At 42.6% G+C, this 19923-nt stretch overlaps 1 protein-coding gene across 2 annotated transcripts in view; it reads right to left on the bottom strand.

Annotated features, from left to right (window-relative positions):
- GAP43 (growth associated protein 43) overlaps window positions 1–19629 on the bottom strand; it is a 148244-nt gene extending 128615 nt beyond the window's left edge. Inside the window, exon 1 of one of the 2 annotated variants that reach the window (XM_040621292.1) lies at window positions 19066–19629. In XM_040621292.1, the coding sequence (XP_040477226.1) occupies window positions 19066–19212 (147 nt within the window). In that variant the 5' untranslated portion in view covers window positions 19213–19629. Of the gene's footprint in view, window positions 1–19059 lie in introns of both variants that reach the window. The other variant, XM_008708227.2, reaches the window with a different exon arrangement.
- Between the last annotated feature and the right edge of the window lie 294 nt (window positions 19630–19923).

Below are 19923 nucleotides of genomic sequence, written 5' to 3'. Positions count from 1 at the left end.
ATATTTTGAACCAAAGAACGAAAGACTGATGGCTGGTGTCCTCTCCACCTCAGCCATCCAGCCATCTCTGGAATGTTTGTTGTTAGGCAAAATGCAGCCTCTTTGATCCGTGCACACCTCACTAAATATCTCCTTGGGGGGGGGATGAGTAAAAGATGTCCTACTGCAGAGTCCTTTCTCCATAAATGACTGCATTGGAGTATACGCTCCATGTCCATGTTTTGGTCACTGTTTGAGCTCCAGTCCCTAGAAGAGTGGTTGGCGCTCCAGTACTCACTAAAATGTTGGTCGAATAAATGAATGAACAAGCTGAATTTTTTCCCCAGTTTTACTGAGAAGCAATTGTTATAGAATTTGTTATATTTTATTTGGCGGGGGGAGGGGTTGGGGAAAAAGGAAACAGAGACCATGACTAGGTCTGCTAAAGAGAACAGGCAAACACTCAGACCAACATCAAAGGCATATGCATTGGAAGAGGTAGGAGAGTCCAACTGAACATTACACCCGAGAAAGCTGCACTGTGCGTGGCCTTCTCTGCCCAGGGCTGTCACTCTCAAAGTGGCTATATTCGGGACAGACTTAGCCTGGGAAAAACAATGATGCTAGGAAGGATCCACCCCACCATCCTCCTCTTCCTTGGGAGCCTGCATTTCTACACCAGCTATGAAAGTAGAAAGGCTGTTTCTTGTTCACAGTGAAGCTCGTAGTACAGCTTCTGCTGCTCTGGTGCCACAGACAGCGTGAGCTTGCGCATCCCGGCCGACGAGGAACAGGTAACACGTGACAAGAGAGAGAATGAGGCTGGGGGGTGGGCAGCAGGAAGTAGCATTGCCAGGGAAGACCACATACTTCACCTCGCTCACTCTCCCGGCACAGCCCCGCCTGGCCTGGGCTGCAGTGATGCGGGGAGATCCTCGTTCCTTACGGCTTAGGAGGCTTCTCCTTTTGGAGACCCCAAATGTGCTCATTTGGGCAATCTCAAACAGGATCTGGCTGCTCTCTTCCCCCTCCTCCAGGACCTGTGCCTCTGATGCGAGTCTGAGTGTGAGTTTTTGTGTTTGTTCATTCTGTGCCAAGGATGGGATGCATAATCCCTAGAATCATTTTCCCTTCTCCCAGAAAACATCTGGATCCACTTCTTTTTAAAATTTTTTAATTTTATTTTTAAGTAATCTCTACACCCAACGTGGAGCTAGAACTCACAACCCCAAGATCAAGAGTCTCATGCTCTACTGACTGAGCCAGCTAGAAGCCCCTAGATCCACTCCTTCTTGAAGGACTAATACATTTTTATTAATGTCTTACTCTTTATTTCCTCTTAAATGCAAACAATCAAGGGAGAGTTAGATTAGTAAGTTCCTAACACATACACATGAATTAATTCCTCAGGCAGTTGACGGGAGAACTGAGAATAAGAAAGCTGCCAAGCAGAGAAAAAGTATATGTGGGGTGTAGAGAGGTGGGGGACACACGCGCATTGCCTAAAATTCCCAAAGCCAGACTCTTCCTTCAGTATTCTCGCTTGGGACACCCCAAAGTGTGGTAGTTCAGCGGTAAGTTGTAGAGCTAAGCCCTCGAGCTCTGGACAAAATGGGTTCTAACTCTGACTTCCTGTCTGCGTATCTGTGTTACCGAATCTCTCTGAGCCTTAATTTCTTTAGCCGTAAAAATGAAGGGGGGTGGAGGGATGCTTGGGTGGCTCAGTCGGTGAAACGTCTGACTCATGATTTCTGCTCAGGTCCTGATCTCAGGGTCCTGGGACTGGAACCCTGTGTTGGGTTCTGCGTTCAGCAGGGAGTCTGCTTGAGGATTTCTCTCCCTCTCCCTCTACCTCTGCCCCACCCCGCCTCCCCACTCACACACACATACACACGCTCTCTCAAATAAATAAATCTTTGAAAAAAAATGAAGGGGGTGCAGATAATGACACCTATTTCTTAGGAGTGCTGTGAGGCTCACATAAGATGATATCCACGGGCTGACTGGCAGTGGCCAAGGGCAGTGAGCTTCAGGCTGTGTTCGGGAGGATTCCGGGCTTGTAGGAGGTAGGTCAGAAGACCCCAGGTCACTTCTATCACGGCCGCTGCCTTATTCATCTGGAAGGGGTTAGGAAGGAGGGGTATGGGCAGGGTAGCACAGGGGATGCGCTCTGCTGTTCGTGCTAGCCTGGCCACAATCTGCCCAGAGATTTCTCTTCCAAGCTGCATGGCACGGAGGCATTGAGCTCGCTATGCAGTGACTGTCCTCTCTCGCTGCTGCTGCTCCTGCCGGTACACAATTCCACCTGATTGCTAGTTCCTGTTGGGGCCTGGAACAGGAGATGTTACAGGTGAGGATGGAGTGAAGAAGCTTCCTTGGTGCCAGCCAAACTCCCTCAGAGCTGGGAACGCTACCAGTCTAGCGGCACATATAAAGCCCCTCCCGCACAGGTGACCTTCAGTCTCTTGTCTCCTTCCGGCTTCTGCACAATACACAGGCGCACGCACATTTTCTCTGGCGGTCTATTTGCAAATCTCATCTCACCTTTTGCTCTCAGCTTCAGGCTTTTGCCAAGGAGTAGTGGAGAGCTAATGCGGCATTCGGATTCACCTTCATAAACAGAAGCCCCGATCTCCAGAATCACCAGCCGTCTTCCTAGCTGCTTCTTGCTTCGGCCTCACACTGTGCCCCTGGGTGGTCTTGTTTACTGGCGTGGGGGCTTCCATTAAACCCGTGGCTGTGTAGAGAACATGGGGCAGCCCTGTGAGGCTGACGAGCAGGAACGGAGCAGTTGAAGCAGTAATGCCTCAGGTCGTTACCAAGTGCAGCTAATAGATTAATCAGGGCCTTCCTTGCAAGCTTTGAATATTAGTTTGAAATTAGCTTGGTTAAATACCCAGCGCTGGAGTGTGCATGCCGATGCATACACGAGGCAAAGGGATTTAGTGAGCCCCTTGAGAAATGCTCTTTTCCCGAAGACTTACTGCTGCACGCGCTCCTGGCTGTCCCAGCAAGGTGCATGATTTTATCCCCATGCGGACCCCCCAACCCCAAACCTGGGCTTCAACAGGACAGTGAGCAGGATTTGTTCCTGCCCAGCTGTAGGCAACGGTCTTGCGTCCTTTTTGGCTTCTCCTGTAATAACTGAGGGCTGGTAAGAAGTGAGTGTGTGGAGGCTCTTGAATCAGGTTGCCTGAGCCTGAAATCTCTCTGGGGCACTTACTCTTATGCAATTAATCACTCTAAACCTCAGTTTCTTTCTCAGTGAAATGTTAATAATAGTATCTACTTCAGAGGGCTGTGGAAGGGTTAACTGAGGTAATGAATATAAAGTGGCAGCACAATGCCTGGCACATACTAAGTACTTAATAAATGTCAGATGCTATTAATAATCCTCTACATTTTTACAGCACTTAATTACTTTCAAGGTATTTTCACACAGTTTCACGTGATTCTCCTAACCAACCCACCAGGTATAAAATGCAAAGCATGTAGTATTATGCTCATTTTTACAATTATAAAACTGAGTTTGTAAATGATGAAGTGTCCTAAATTGTAATTAATGAGAATCGATTCTAGTGTCTTGTCCCCTTTTCCACCAGCCCTCAGCTGCTTTAAGAACCCAGGCTAAGAAAAATCTTCTGTCACATCAGAAAAAACAGGAGACTTGAATTGCAACATGTGCTTCTCATCAAATAACAACCTCTCTGAGTTTGTTTTTTGCGTTTGTGGTATTAGAGGGCTCCTTCCAGGACTGATAATCTGCGGTCTTTGGTTCTCCTTTAATAATGGGGCTGGTGCCAGAGATATGAAGGGAGGAGAAATGGCCCACTGCTTACTGGTCCCCACTCTCTACCACTCCCACGAGTATATCGCCTGCATTGTAGCTACTTTTGTGAATATGCTCTCTTCCAAGGAAAGTCAAGCTCCAAGAGCATAGAGGAACCATTTTAATTGTGTCTCCCCCAGAGCAGCTAGCATAATGCTTCCCACTTCGTATTCAATAACTACTTGTGGACTAATGATTTTGTACTTTTGGGTTCTCTAATTAAGTCCTAACTTTTTTAACGATTTTATTTATTTGAGAGAGAGAGAGAGTGAGCAAGGGGAGGGGCAGAGGGAGAGAGAGAAAATCTTCAGCAGACTCCATGCTGAACTCAGAGCCCCATGTCGGGCTCAATCGCATAATCCTAAAATCATGACATGAGCTGAAATCAAGAGTCGGACGCTTAACTGACTGAGCCACCCAGGGGCTCCTAATTCAGGCCTAATTAATGGTTGTGTCAAGATCAGCCTCATTTCTATCAAGTATTTTGATTTTATGAGTCTAGACATTCAAAATTAAAAAAAAAACACAAAAAACTGCAGCTTTCAAAGGTTTTACCAAGAGAGTAGGAGGGGGACACATTTCTGTAAACCTACATATTGATATGGCTAAAAAAAAAGTTAGCTGCTTCAAATTTCCCAAGAACACCCATCATAATCATCAGTTATGGAGAAGAACCAAAAAGAAAGTCTTCCTACATATACCAGCATTGGTCTTTCAAGATCTTAGTTAAAAATGAGTGTGACTCTGAGAGCAAAACATGTACGAGACATGGCATGTCCCCTGTTTTGTACATTTGGATTCCAAAGCAAACAATTTTGCAGCTTTCATACAAATCAGGTAATGTTCTCTTAGTTAACAGTGGTATTTATATATGGCTCCGTGGACCATGATCATGAATAATTGAGGCCTAGACCACAGTGCATGCTACAGCCAACATTCCTTTTCCTTTAAAATTGAACTTTATCATGCGATCAGAATTGAACAGTGAACTAACCAGAAGATAATAAACAAAACAAAAAAACAAATGACAGAATACCAAAAAAACTAACCAGAAGACGGTAAAAAAAAAAAAAAAGATAGGCTACTTGGAGGAATATCAGCACATGTAAGAAATATAAATACATGATATAAGATACCAATGTAAACCTTAACTGAATCAACGCATGCATAATTTAATTCTAGTTCTAGCTTGGGAAGACTGTAGAACAAGTCATCCAAAACATTTTCTTAGAGACAAATACATTCTAAGATTCACATTCTGCTTTTCAGTGTATTGGCTCATCATCAAATACCCTCACAAACAGGTTGCTTAGCAATTACCCATCTAATATTTAGTTGTTCTTACTTAAAAAATTCTTTAAATTTCTAAATGGCTATTATTATTTTTCAGATTCTAACAGCAGTAATAAGAATAGTCACACAAGATTTCAAGGTCCTAAGTAAAATCCTTTTTCCAAATAGGTTTTTTTTTTTTCATCTAACAACTTTTCTTTACATAAGAACCTCTTTTGAAACTTAGGGCTGAACATCACCTTACATACTAATTTGTCTTACTTAGTACTTTTTGACTATAAATTTCCAGTTTGGCCTCTATGAAAGACCCACTGACACAAATCTTCAAAATGGTTTTATTCTGAACCACTTGAAAGTATGTTGTAGAAATCATGCCTCTTTACCCCTAAATACTTCAATTTTTTTTAAGAAGGGCATGCTCTTACATAAACATAGTACAATTACTTAATTGAGGGTGTTTAATATTCACACGGTATTATTCCCTAACAGAAGGTTCATTATCAAATTTTACCAACTGTCCAAGCAATAACAAATGTTGGTGAAGATGTGGAGAAAAGGGAGCTCCCCTGGCCTGTTGGTGAGAATACAAACTGATGCGGCCACTCTGGAAAACAGTATGGAGGTTCCTCAAAAAAATAAAAATAGAACCACCCTACGATCCAGGAATAGCATGACTGGGGATTTACCCGAAAAATACAAAACACTGATTCAAAGGGACACATGCACCCTCACGTTTACTGCAGTGTTACGTACAATATCAAACTATGGAAGCAGCCAAGTGTCCACTGGTAGATGATCAAGAAGACGTGGTGTACATATGCAGTGGGACATTATTCAGTCATAAAAAGAATGAAAGCTTGCGATTTACAACCATGAGTAAAATGCTAAGTGAAATAAGCCAAATACCATATGATTTCACTCACACGTGGAACTTAAGAGACAAAAGAACAAAGGGGAAAAAAAAGGAGAGAGAGAGAGAGACACAGCAAGAAACAGACCCTTAACTACCGAGAACAAACTGATGGTCACCAGAAGTAAGGGGGGTCGGGATTGAGATGAAAAATAAATAAATAAATAAAAATTTAACCAACAGTCCCAATAATGTCCATTACGGCGATCCTCCCCACCCCCGTGCCCAATTCAGAATCCAATCCAAGATAACACATTTCATTTGGTTGTCATGTTTCTTTAGTTTCTTTTAATCTGGAACAATTTCTTAGACTTTCATTGTCTTTTATGACGCTGACATTTTTAAAAGAGTACAGCCCAACCGTTGGGAGTTTGTGTGGTAGTCCCTTACATTTCCATGCAGGTCATGCATTTTCTAGTAGGAACAGTATGTAAAGAAATGCTGTATCAGTCAGGAGGCCCATGATGTCAGGTTGTCCCATGGTTGGTGACATTCATTTTGATCACTTGGTCGAGGTGCTCTGTGTCAGTTTTCTCCATTAGAAAGATTATCATTTTCCCCTTTGTATTAACAAGAAATCTGTGGAGAGATATTTGGAGACTATAGAAATATACCGTTCCTTACTGAACTTTTCACCAAAAATTATAGCATCCCTTGATAATTCTTAATTACTATGGATAACTGCAAAATGGTGGTTTTTCAATGTATTGTTCCTTCTACATTTATAATGTAACATTCTACTCTAAGAAGAGCTTCCCTTTCTCCCATTATTTATTTATATATTTATTTATTATCAATATGGGCCCATGGGTTCTTATTTTATTCAGTGGGCTATAATAAATGACTGTAATTATCCATTTCAAAGCACAAATTGTGACAGATTTGATCAGAAGGAGCTCTTTCAAGTTGGCTCTTGTATCCATTTGACATGTCCTCATCATTTTTCGATTCTTTCTTTACTTTACAGCACAGTAATATGTTCTGAGCTCATCTTGGATTTTCTCTGCCCCAGTCCTGGAATCAACTGTAGTCCCTTTTCGTGGAGAAATGATACTTAGAATTGCAAATGCAGGCATACAATTCAATGTTAAAACATAGGCTTTAAGAGATATTCAGTGTTTCCTCTGTTATGTCTGAAGTCCCAGTTTGGGCTAAAGCTAACTGTGTCCATAGAGCAGAACAGTGGGCAATCTGTACTGGCTGACCCAGTGCTATCTATCTTAACAAGAATGTGAAGGAGTAGTTTTAATAATGGCTTCTTGGCGGGTGCAAGGAGGGTAAAGAATCCTATATTAAATGTTCACATTGATTATGAGACATCTACTAATTTCAAAAACATCAAGATGTGAAAAAATTTGCATCTTAGAATCAAGAAAATAAGCAGTTTGTCTCAAAGAAGAGCATATCATTATGACTTCATACAGAATCATTCAAATGACTTAGGGAAAGCATTAAATAATGTTACAGACTTCTTTGTTTATATTTCTTCTCTCTCTTGTTATCCTTAACTATACTTTCTTTTATTTTCACTAGGCTTTAATAAAAGTATAGAGGCTAGGTCAAATGAGTCTATTTCATTTTTTACAGATACATGAAAAATGAAAAGAAATCACAGCCAGAGCTTCTATTCCTCAATGACTGAACTTAAAGAAGATAGATCATCACTAGAAATAGGTTGGTTTGTTCCACATTTTCTCATATATCTAAATTTTAATAGGCCTATTATATCATCTTAATGAATCAGAGAACTAAATGGATTTTAATAATAATAACAAGAATATTTTATGTGTGGATATGACTTTGTAGTTGACAAGCACTTTACAAAGGCAATCTTAGCAAAGGTAGCGGAGTGTAGTAACTAATTAGGAGAACCTACTGGGGATCTGACTGCCTGGGGTACAAGTCCTGTCTCTGCTACTTACTGGATTTGTGTCCTTAGGCAAATTACTGAACCTGTCTAGGCTTCAGTTTTCTCATCTGTCAAAGCAAGAGAACAGTAGCACCTGCTTCAAGAAGTCACTGTGAGGACGAAATGAGAGAATTCAGGGAGAGTGCACAGACCACTCCTTGGCACTGAGTAAGCCGCTCAATAAATGTTAGCGAATAAAAAAGTAGATCAAAGACAGGTCAGCGTTTTTCTAGAATCTCGAGTGGACACAGTTCCTTTGTACACCCCTCAGAAGACAATTTCCTATGTTTTCCCTACCGAAGAGCCTAACTGGATTTAACAGGAAGGATCTTCTTAAGCTCTAGGTCAGGGATGTGAGTGAGGACGCCGCACCGCAGGTGGGCACGGGCACTTACCCAGCGCTGTTTAGTTACCTAGCTCTGCACGTGACCCGCTGCCAGCAGCTAATCCTTTGCCTAACCCAGCCTCTTTTCTCTCATCTACTATCCTCCCATTCATAGGAAAACCACGGTGCCTGCAAGCTAGATTCAGAAAACTGCGCAAAACTGTTTGAGTGGAGATTAGCAGGGAAAAGGGAGAAGAGCACACACTTAGCAGATTTGGCGGCCTCGGCTCAGGTTGTTAGTCCCGGATGACTCACGCTCTTGCCACAATGCTGGTCACAAGTGGTCCTGAAGGTACTTACCCTGGGACAATACCACACACATGATTACCATTTTCAAGAAAGAAGAAAAGGCACCTTTCTTCCACGACAAGGGATTCACCATTTCCCTTTGAATTCTTTAATTGGCCTTTCTAATTAGAGGGATTTGCTGCTTTATTTAGCAGTCATTGGCTGTGATCTCTGTGGTTTCTGCAGGCCTGGGCCAGATTGTTTGCATCTTAAAGGAAGTCTAGGGAAGCCCTACTCCTTTCTAGGCTTTCTTTAATGCTATTCAAGGGTTTTAGAGAACTGAGGTCAAGGATGATCCATTAGCGTGCAGAGGAAGGAAGCTGGGACTCCGCCGCCTATTTCTGAGTGATTACATCACTCATGCTGGCTCGGCTCCTGCAATGTCGTGTGAAGCTAGCTGTGCGTGAAGCAATACGTGTTTGCAGACTGTCACCAGGTCCTCTGCTATTTGCACAGCTCTGGTACTGTGAAGTTTTAGCATCTGCACTACTAATTCTTGGGAGAATTAGTTCTTCCTAAGTTCTTCCTACACATGGTTTGTCTAAAGGTTCCATCTCCGGGCGCCTGGGTGTCACAGGTGGTTAAGGGTCTGTCTGACTCTTGGTTTCGGCTCAGGTCACGATCTCAGGGTCATGAGATGGAGTCTCGTGTCAGGCTCCACGCTCACTCACATGAAGTCTGCTTGGGACTCTCTCTCCCTCTTCCGCTCCCCCCTCTCTTGTGCACACACGCTCTCTCTCTAATAAATATGTCTTTAAAGGTCCTTCCTAACTAAAAGCTGGAAGAAAGGAATTCTTAATTTGGGAAATGTCAAAACATATGGCGACATGTGGGACAACAGCAGAACAGAGTCCACGAGGGGTTACACTACAGAGTGGCTTAAACAAATAACATTAGAACACAAAATGTAATTATATGATCATCATAAATAGCAATTCGGAACAATTACCTCGTCAGGGCAGTCTATTTCCACTGGCCCTGAAGAAGCCTCAGGTGTTTGTTCAAAGGGACCAAACTGACAAAGTGAAAGTCCTGTTAAAAACGAGGGAGCCGACAACGTTGAGTTTTGCACTTTACTCCCCGGGCGGCTCTTCTGCCCCGTGAACAACCTCCACCCAAACCACACTTCCCCTCACCCACAAGGGTCACTAATGGTAGACTCAGAAGTGTCTGTAGTCCCAGTGTTCTGTCTTGCTCTGGAGAGAGACTTAACGCTTTCTGGAATCCAGATGTATGGCTGCCTTGTCTCTTCTAGCTACCACGTTACTGACCAGGATCTGCTGTCTGGCCTTTCCCTGCGAGCGTGCACTTCCCCCACCTCAGGCTTTTCACGGCTATTCCCGCTCTATGATTTTTGTTCTTGAGTTCAGTGGCTTACCAAAGACCTAATTCAGCAGCCTGTCTGCCTCTGGCTCTTTAATTAGCTCCCCAGAGGCTTTTCTTAAAAGTCATTCTGGATCATTGTGAAAGGGGCATTTCCTTAATATAAAGCTCCCTCCTCCTCAGGACGTATAGCTGAAAGCTGGCCTTAGCCGTCCTATACACGGCCTACTGATGCCTCTGATTATGAAAACATGCTACTGGAAGGATCAAGGATGAAATAATTTCTTTCTTCGTGCCTTTTTACTACACAGATGTTATTTGGCCATCTATTATCCTGAATACAATGCAAAGGCTACAATGAGGAATATATTTCCATTCCTGTCTCAGAAGGCTTACGGTCCAGAGCAACAGTCCCTAAACTTCATTGTGCATAAGAATCTCCTGGGGAGTTTGTTAAAACACAGACACCCAGGTGCCATAAGTCAGAGATGATAATTCCACTGCTGTAGAGTAGGGCTTGAGAATCTGCATTTTTAATAAGCATCGTCCCCCCCACCCCGAGAACCGATGCAAGGCCCCTGTGGATATTTTAAGAACACTACTCTAGGACAGAGACGCCCCAGGTCTAGGTGACCCCCTGCCAGATACACAGTTCTGGAAGCCACTGAAAGGAGGCGAAACATGCTGATACGTTTGGTTTACCTAAATAAAATGTGGAACTCATGTTATATCTGAATTTTTATTCCTATCAAGATGCTCAAACTGCTTTTTATGCTTTTACCTCCCTTTCCTTTGTCATAGGAGGGAGCATTCTGTGTCTCGATTCTAAAGATGGAGCAAGTGAAAACTATCATGCAGTCTGCCACACATCACACAGCAAGTCGGCAGCAGGTGCAAGTCAACTCACGGCCTCCGCGACGTAACAAGACAGTCTGCAAACACAATAGCTTCCCCAAGCTCCCATGTGCTCGGATTACCTAATAATGCACAAATGAGAAATGACCTGACTTTCTCAGGGTCACCAAACCATGGCGGGGCCCAGGAATCTGAACATTTTAGAAAATCTCCAGATAATGATGCTGCTGGAAACCACTGGTGTGAGGGCACCATGTGTAGAACGTCAGACGAGTGTGGGGTGGATCTCCTCACCTGTCCACCCACTCCCCTGTTCAACTTGAGTCCATTGAACTTGGTGCTCCTGCCTATACTACTTCTGCTCGGGCTAATCCACTATCTTTTCTTTTCTTGCTCTTATTTCCCTTTGGAAAAATACTCGGGGCACAATTCCATCTGCCTGCTTGGGGCAACAACTGCTCTCTTTCCATATGCGCTTGTCTAAGTCCATTTACCTCCAGAGTGAAGCCTGGGGATTCTCTGGTGTATCCAAAGGATGCTGGTGTCAAGGGGCCGACTTGGAGTACAGGAAATTACAGGTAAGATAAATATATACATATTAAATAGGTATTACATATAATTATATATAAATTATAAAAAATATCAGATATTTACATATATAGATACAGAAAGTAGATGCACATTTCAAAAATCTTCAAAGTACCCTGCCATCAGTTGTCAACTCCAGCTATCACCGTCAACTTCCAATATTATATGATGCTTATAACAACACTATTTCTAATGGAAACTGCAAGGATTTTACTTGCTGGCTCTCAGTCAGAGAAATGCTTGAAGAAAGCCATGTCAAAATCATGTCAGGCATCCTAACACTTGGGGCACAGGCAGTGAGAGGAAATCTGTAAGTATCTGGTCAACATAACCTGAATGGGCAAGACTGGTTCACAGTCAAGCATGAAGAAAACCAGTGTTTGACTGGCCTTCAATTCCTCGTCTTTCTTTCAGTTCTGCAAATGTTTTCTTGTTAATTGTGCCCACAGTGGTCTAACTTGAACACCAGTATCCTCAACTCTGCAGTAAGTATTTTTTTCTTAAATACCTACCTACTTTTTTTTTCATGGTTTTTTCCTAAGGTGTAAACAGCCATTTTGAGGAAAACTGGGAAGTTGTTGATGCGGTAGAAAGTGAGGTTTTGGGGTCTACAGACCTTCATTCAAACCCTGCTTTCCCCCTTATTAGCTCTTTGAACTTGGACAAGTTGTATGACCTCTGAGCCTCAGCTTCCTCAGCTATAAAACAGAGTTGATAACAGTGCCTCCCTCAGTGGGATGTTGTAATGAGTAAGTGAGAAAAGGCACACAAAATGCTTAGCACAGCGTGGGCCCACAATAAGCATTCATTAAAGGTTACATTTTATTGTTATTGTTACATTTTATTGTTATTATTACTAGTCTTGGGAACATCTGAGTTTTCACAGGTATTAGAACTTTTAGAAAAAGAAAGAAAACTCCTTTTATCAGTAAGCAAATGAATGAGGATTTTGGGGGCGCTAATAAATGTTCTTGCCTGAAAGAATACCACTGACTTCTGAATAAATTTATCCATTCAATAAAACTGTATTGTGCATATGCTCTGTGAATTATATCTCAATAAATTAAACACACACACACACCACCTGTATTGTGCACTCTTGACTATGCAGGGTGGGAGGTAGGGGATACTAATGTCCCTAGACTGTGAATGGGAGCAATCAGAGCTGACAGTGTCCTGACTCACCGCCTAACACATCCCTAGAGCGGACTTCAGCTCTCAAAGGAGCACATGCACGAATGAATCAGTGTCAGGAATGGTACCCAAGGTTCTGCTCTCTGAATCACCTGATAGCCATCCAGCTGCCAAAGGACAAATCCTTTCCCATTCCACATTCTTTCCTTGCCCAGCCCAATGTCAGGGTGGCCTCTGTCAAGAGTCTCCTTAATAAGGGGCTGGGAAGTGGTAATTATATGAATGCGGATGATAAAGATCACAGAATTTTCTATTTCATTTCATTTCATTTCATTTATCAGGAATCCCTATACCAACGTGGGGGTCGAAGTTACAACCCCGAGCTCAAGAGTTGTATGCTCTACTAACTAAGCCAGCCAGGTGCCCCAAAGATCAGATAATCAAAATGCAATTTCTTTCTTTCTTTATTTTTAACGCAATTTCTACATCTGCTATGACAGGTTGGAGGAGTGGCATGAGAAGCGGGGAAAGTAAATTTCCTGTGACTTTGGATTTGAAATGCACAATACACGTTCTCCATTACTGCAGGATGGTGGAAAGTGCTGGCTAGCAACACCCCCTTGCTGATGTAAATCTACTTCCGTGAGTTTTTTCCCTCGGGACTTAGAAGTGCTGAAGTTTTTTTTTTTTTTTTTAATGTTATGTTAGTCACCATACAGTACGTCATTAGTTTTTGATGTAGTGTGTGTTGAAGTACTTATAGAAGTTTTCTGTCTATTGGTTTACCTTTTTAAATTTATTTTGGGGGGCTGGGTAAACAAAGATTAATTTTAGGCCGTAAATCATTCTCCCACCAATAAACTTAATCCTATAAAAAAAAGAAAGACAAAAGAAATAGACTCTCAAAGCTGATTCTTTGGTCAGAGTGAGATGTATTTTTTTCAATAGCAATGGAAAGGCCCCATAACAGAGTGGACAAGTCCTGAGCTGGGAGTTGAGAACCATGGGCTTTCACCCATGTTCCTATTGGTCTCTGTGACCTCAGGCACATATTATAACCTTTCTGGCCTCAGACTCTTCATCTGAAAAACAAAAGCATGTGATGCTTGAGATCTCTTCCACCTGGGGCACACCATGGGTGCACGAAGTATGAGAATGTAACACGGAGCTCATGAAGCCACTTACGATTATTGAGTGGGTATCTTCCCAGGTTGCATCAAAGTTAGAGACATGCGGTTATTACAGAGCGTTGGACCTGTCCTTCTAACCCTGGATCTTGCATTTTCAAACCCTAAGCCTAAATGGCTCCTCAGACTGGCACTGCATTTGTTCAAGCCAGCTCTCGCATCTGCTGCTTCACAACCCAATTTCTCTACATTTTTATTAGTTGTTATCACCACCCTGTGAGGCAAGTATTATTTTTTCATTTTGCAGATTAAAAAAAAAATAAGGCTCAAAGAAGTGAAACACTCTATATTCCACAGCTGGTGAGTGGCATAACTTGGACTTAGACCAAAATATTTTGATTTTCATGTTAGTTCTCTTATGCTGTGCTTTTGTGATAATCCTGATTAAAGGGGAAAGAGCTATGAAGCCTTGGTGAAGATGTTGTCCGTTGATATATTTTTGTCATTTGTCACCTGAGGCCTTACCTACATCTGTGCCAATTAAGCTGAGGCGCTGCCAGCCATCCCCGGGAGACACTGACCGTGAGAGACCTAGGGAGATTACTTACTCCAATAATACCACCAAGGCAGACCACGGCTAATTATTCTTGTCCTTTTCTATCTCCTACTGGTTGTACATCATCACCATTTGTGCCTTAGCCAAGCCAGAAACCGCAGTCATCTCTGACTTCTGTTCTCTTCTCTCCCATAACTGATAGTCACTAAATCTTATACATTCTTCTTCGGAAATGCCCTAAATCCATCCCCCCACCCTATACTCACTGCCATTTCCCACGGTCAGCTGGAACCAGCAGATCTCCCTGATTTAAACTCTGTTAGCACTAGACCATTTAAAACACACCACAAACTATTTTTCAGAATTAGAGCTTTTACTGCGTGGCTCCTTTGCTTAAAACCTCCCTTCAAAGAAACAAACACGAACACAAAACCCCACCAGATTCAGACTCCGTAGTAGAACATTAACGTCCATCTCCAATCTACCCCCCTGCGTGATCGCTCTGGCCTTCTAACTCCGCAGAACATTCACCCTACTCCATGGCCCCATTTCACCCAAGAAAAGCAGATACGGAACAAAAAGAGAAGAAATCAAATGATCCGATTCTAGAACCACCAACATTTTGTCAGTGGAAAAGAAGCCAGCCAATGGGATCAAGATAGAGCAACCTAAAAGGTGAAAGGTCCAGTATTAGGGAAGCATATATATGGAGGACATTTTTTAAGAAAGATCTGCAGGGCCCCTGGGTGGGTCAGTTGGTTAAGCATCTGACTGTTGGTTTTGGCTCAGGTCTGATCTCAGGGTCATGAGATCAAGCCCCTCATTGGGATCCATGCTCAGTGTGCAGTCTGCTTGGGTTTCTCTCCCTCTGCCCCTCCCCTGCCATGCGAATGCTCTCTGTCTCTCCCTCTCTTCCAAATACATAAATAAATTTTTAAAAATCTTTAAAAAAAAAAAGATGTGCGCATAGTAAAATGTTCTTGGTGTTATTTCAGGAACTTCCGAGGGCACAGAGGAGCAGAAAATGGGAGACTGGGTCAGAAAAGGGGGGGGGATGGGGCTCCTGGGTGGCACAGCGGTTAAGCGTCTGCCTTCGGCTCAGGGCGTGATCCCGGCGTTATGGGATCGAGCCCCACATCAGGCTCCTCCGCTATGAGCCTGCTTCTTCCTCTCCCACTCCCCCTGCTTGTGTTCCCTCTCTCGCTGTCTCTGTCTCTATCGAATAAATAAATAAAATCTTTAAAAAAAAAAAAAAAAAAAGAAAAGGGGGGGGGCTGACCTGCATGGGAGCATGCAGCAAATTGGATGGCTGAGCCAATCTCATGGAAGGAAAGGAACAGAAGAAATGTAATTGGATCTCATCTTTCTACCCAAGGCTAGTTGAAACCTAAGATTCTCATACATAAATTATCCTCCCCCTGAGATTCATTCATTCACTGAGTGTTTAATGTAAGTCAGGGGCTCAGCTAAGCAAAGGTGCCCCAGAAATTAATAAGCAAAGAAGAAAAAAGAGAGAACATTTAAAATTCCATAGTTGTTGTCTCAGGAAGCCCATAAGCCCATGTTTGAGAATGGCAGGTAAACAGTCCTAAAATAGTAAAAATAAAACAGAAATAAAGGCAAATACAGAAAGTTGAGGGTAGATAGAAAGCTGAGAGAGTCAAGAAGTTTTCTTCTTATGGAAAATGATGTGGAAGACTTTGCCTTAATTAGACTCTTGGGTTTTGACAGTTTGTCTATCTCACATGTAATAAATATTAAGCTTCATAAGCCTGCAAGTATGTGTGGGATTACACCAATGATAGGTGTTCTAAGCCACATGTGCCAATGATGTGGACTTCAGTCCCTCACCTGTCTTATCTTGCCCTTTGCAGGCAGTGCCAGGGCTTCTCTGTCATCCTGGGCTTTTGCCACTCCCCCTCCCCCACCCACCGCATCATTCGTGCTCTGGACTTAGCAACCTCTACCCCATCTAACGACCACTGACTGCACCTCTGTTGATCTCCTGTGAGTCTGGGACTTCTGAGCTCTCCAGTGAATTTTGCAACTAGTCCATTGGCCTTGGGATAGCATGGGTTTGGGAATGTCCTCTGCTCTTGGGACTATGAAGTGCACCCTTCTTTTCATTCCCCACAGTCCGGCTGAGTTCAGGCTATGCCTTTTAGTAGGACTTTACTGGAGCTCTGGGTGGCAGAAGGGAATCACAATCAATAGAGTTACCTTCAACTGCTTCTGGAAGTCCTGCTCTCCGAGCTCAAGGGTCAGGTGTGAATTCAGTTTCCTTATATCATTGCCTGACCAGTATAAGGCTTCCTGTCTCTTTCCATGCCTTTCTCTGAAGCAGGGACTGACCTAATTCCATCACCAGGAATCTGCTAAGTCTACAGTCCTTAGAATCTGATGCCAACAGCCCTAGGCTCAGAGAAAAGAAGCTGGACTTTGGTGAGGTGTGAAATCCTACTTTCCAAAGTCTCATTACCTAAATAAATGTTAGGCTTCATAAGCTTGAAAGTATGTGTGAGATTACATCAATGACAGGTGTTCTAAGCCACACCTGATTGGGATGACTGCCAATGGGAATAGCCACTTTCTATAAATGCAATGTCACCTCCTACCCACCAGAGTATGACCTTGTTCCCAGGTCTTACCAAGGCAACACTTCAGTAAAGATGTTAATGTTAACAATAACAAATGTTTATACGTGCTGATTAAGTGCCAAGTACTGTTCTAAGGACTTACATTATTAATTCATCTAATCCTCAAAGCAATCTCACGAGAGATGTACAATTACTTCCCCATTTTATAGATGAGGAAATTGAAGTACAAAGCAGGTATGGAATTTGCCCAAGATCATGCAGCTGGTAAGTGGCAGAGCTGGAATTTGAATCCAGATGGTCTGAAATCAGAGCCCATGTTCCTGCCACCCAGTACATCATACAGGGTCACATCCCAGAGAAGACCTCTGCCCAAACTCTGAGTCATTCAGTGTCTGTTTTTTATTTTTAAAATTGAGGTTTAATTCATACACCCTATAGTTCACTTTGGAGTATGTGGTTCAGTAGTTTTTAGTACGTTCTCTGATTTGTGCAATCATCACCACAATCTAACGCTAGAACATTTTCATCACTCTTNCCCCACTCAAAAAATCTCATATCCAGTAGTGGTCAGTCATTTCCATTGCTGCTCCCCTCCCCCAACACAACCTGCAACCACCATCTCTATTCTGTCTCTGTATAGATTTGTCTGTTCTGGACATTTCATATAAATGAAAACACGCAATATGCAGTCCTATGTAACTGGCTTATTTCATTTAGCATAATATTTTCAAGGTTCATCTACATTGTATCATGTATGAGAACTTCATTCTTTTTTATTGCCTGATTATATTCTACTGTATGGATATACCAATTTTGTTTATTCATCAGCTGATGGATATTTGGAAAGCTTCCACTTCGGGGCTATTATGAATGATGTTGCTATGAAACTTCATGTACAAGGTCTTGTGTATTTCTCTTCAGTATATACCTAGTAATGGAATTACTGGTAACTGTCAGTTTCAAATTATTCAAAATACAAGTCATCAAGAGCATAGTCTGCATGGAATTTCTACTGATTTGCTATCATTAGTCATCTCCTTGAAATGGTTTTTACTGTGGGAAACCAAATTCCAACCTGCAGTTCTTAGGATTTAGGACTGAGCTCAATGACTCAAGGATCTTTGATAACACACACTCACCCGCATTTACATATACACACATTCACCAGAAATATAAGCAAGGATGTATAGGCATGGGGTAGTCTACATTCCTACAGAGAAAATAAATATCCTCCTTGCCCCCACCCCAGCTTGTCCCCAAAGCAGCCACATTTGAAGCAATATTTCTCTAGCTCAAACCCGTATCATAATTCACATCACCAAACTGAACCCTTGGTTTCTCACTGAGAAGATCTGCTTCCTTCACATCTTTGGTATTATTGTGGAAAAACAATGCATAAATATTTGCTTTGCATTTTTGTAACTGTAGTAGTTTATGTGCTTTTTGTAGACCAAGGGACCAGTTTGCCCTAAAGGAGCAAGTCCTTCCCGCTTATAAGCCAGAAAACAACTTCGGTTCTTTCTGGTTCTATCAAGGTTTAGAAAAAAATATAGAGCTTGACTTTTTTCAGCTTGAACATAATGGAAAAATGCCAAAACACACAGATTTTGCTGAATGGGTTTAAAGTCAAAGTTAGAGCCCCTGAGGACTGCAATGCACTAAAAGGATTACATAAAGAGTTGACATATATAAAAGCGTAACAAAAAATTTCACATGTAATTATTCTAGGCGCCTGCAAACCAAACACTTCCCAGCTTTTTATTCCATTATTTCACATTAATCAAGGGTTCAGGGGTTTGCCTTTGGGACCACATCCTACCCTTTACTTCCCTTCATCTTTCTTCACGGAATCTTTCCCACACAGGACATGTGCACCTAGCTATTTGAAGTGCAAAGTCAATGAAGGGAAACAGTCTGTATATTAACAAGCAAACCTCAGGGAAGGTCCACTAGTCATTTGTTTAGCAAGCTTTATAACACGTGCCTCTTACAGTCCATGATTCACTCCTGTAATTTCCCCTTATTACCCTGGTTTCCCTCAGTTCCTGTTCGCTGTTGCCCAGTGCCCCACTGCAGGCTTAAGTCAGGTTACTCTCCTCACAGCCACCTGAACGTGGCCCACATCGGCTCCCTGCAATTCTGGATAACATGCATCTCTTCTCCTGGGGACTGCCCTTTGGACTGAAAAAATACAAGTTTGAAAATCGAGCAGACCTTTAAGGTATTTGGCCCTGAGGTAGAGAGAATCCTGAAGAAAAAATAAATAAATATAAAGAATAAAATTACCCTCACAGCAATGATTTCCAAAGACAGGCTGTCCATTTTCGACACGCATTCCAAAGCCGTAGCCTTAAATTTCTTAAAATTTACTGGGTGGATGCCATTTGATCTTGGTGGTTTATCTGAATGTAGCTCACCAAACAAGTTTTGGGTCAGCATCTGTCTTGAGCTGTTCCCTCTTTTTTCCTTCTTCCATTCAGATGACTGACCTCTCTGCTAGAACTTTCCAGTTCTGAACTGTCCATACCGTAGATCTCTGTCCCAACCAAAAATTCTAAGAAATTCCTGAGTGGGATGGTGCCCTCTGCAGAACCAAGAGACAAATGGTTCCCTGGCTGCTGGACCTATTCTTGATGGTCGCTCCTTGTCTATTCGGCTTCCTGACCCACTTCTGAGCCTGCTCCTTTTGTGGGATGCTTGTCTGCCTAGATTTCTGGTTTTGATCCACTTAACTCACAAGCTATCTTTGTGCTCCGGCTTTCCTTTCTGCTAGGGAGAGTCCAGTCTTCCTTATCATCCAACTGCTGGTTGTGTCTATTTCTTCTTCTTGCAGAATCATCACTGCTTTTTTGGTCTGTTCACTATCCCGTGGCCGCTGCCCTGCTCTCCTGGTTCAAACATCCTGCTTTATCCCCATGTTCTACTGCTGCTGACGGTGCCAACACGACCTAGAATATTTAGCCCAACTCTATCAAGTATCTGACCTCTGCTCTGCAGAAGATACTTGGCCAAGATGAATTTAATTCTCTTCTCTTTTCATTCCCCCTCCCCCAAAATCTATATCGGTTACAGAGAAAAAAAAGAAAATAGAGAAAGAATATCAGAGGCAGCATTTTAAAATGATGATTTGAAAATTGTCAGTGAATCGGT

Source organism: Ursus maritimus, unplaced genomic scaffold, assembly GCF_017311325.1.
Source record: "Ursus maritimus isolate PB19 unplaced genomic scaffold, ASM1731132v1 scaffold_4, whole genome shotgun sequence".
Classification (NCBI taxonomy): domain Eukaryota; kingdom Metazoa; phylum Chordata; class Mammalia; order Carnivora; family Ursidae; genus Ursus; species Ursus maritimus.
The sequence above is the reverse complement of the archived record's forward strand: the minus strand, read 5'-3'. Positions and strand labels throughout refer to the sequence as shown.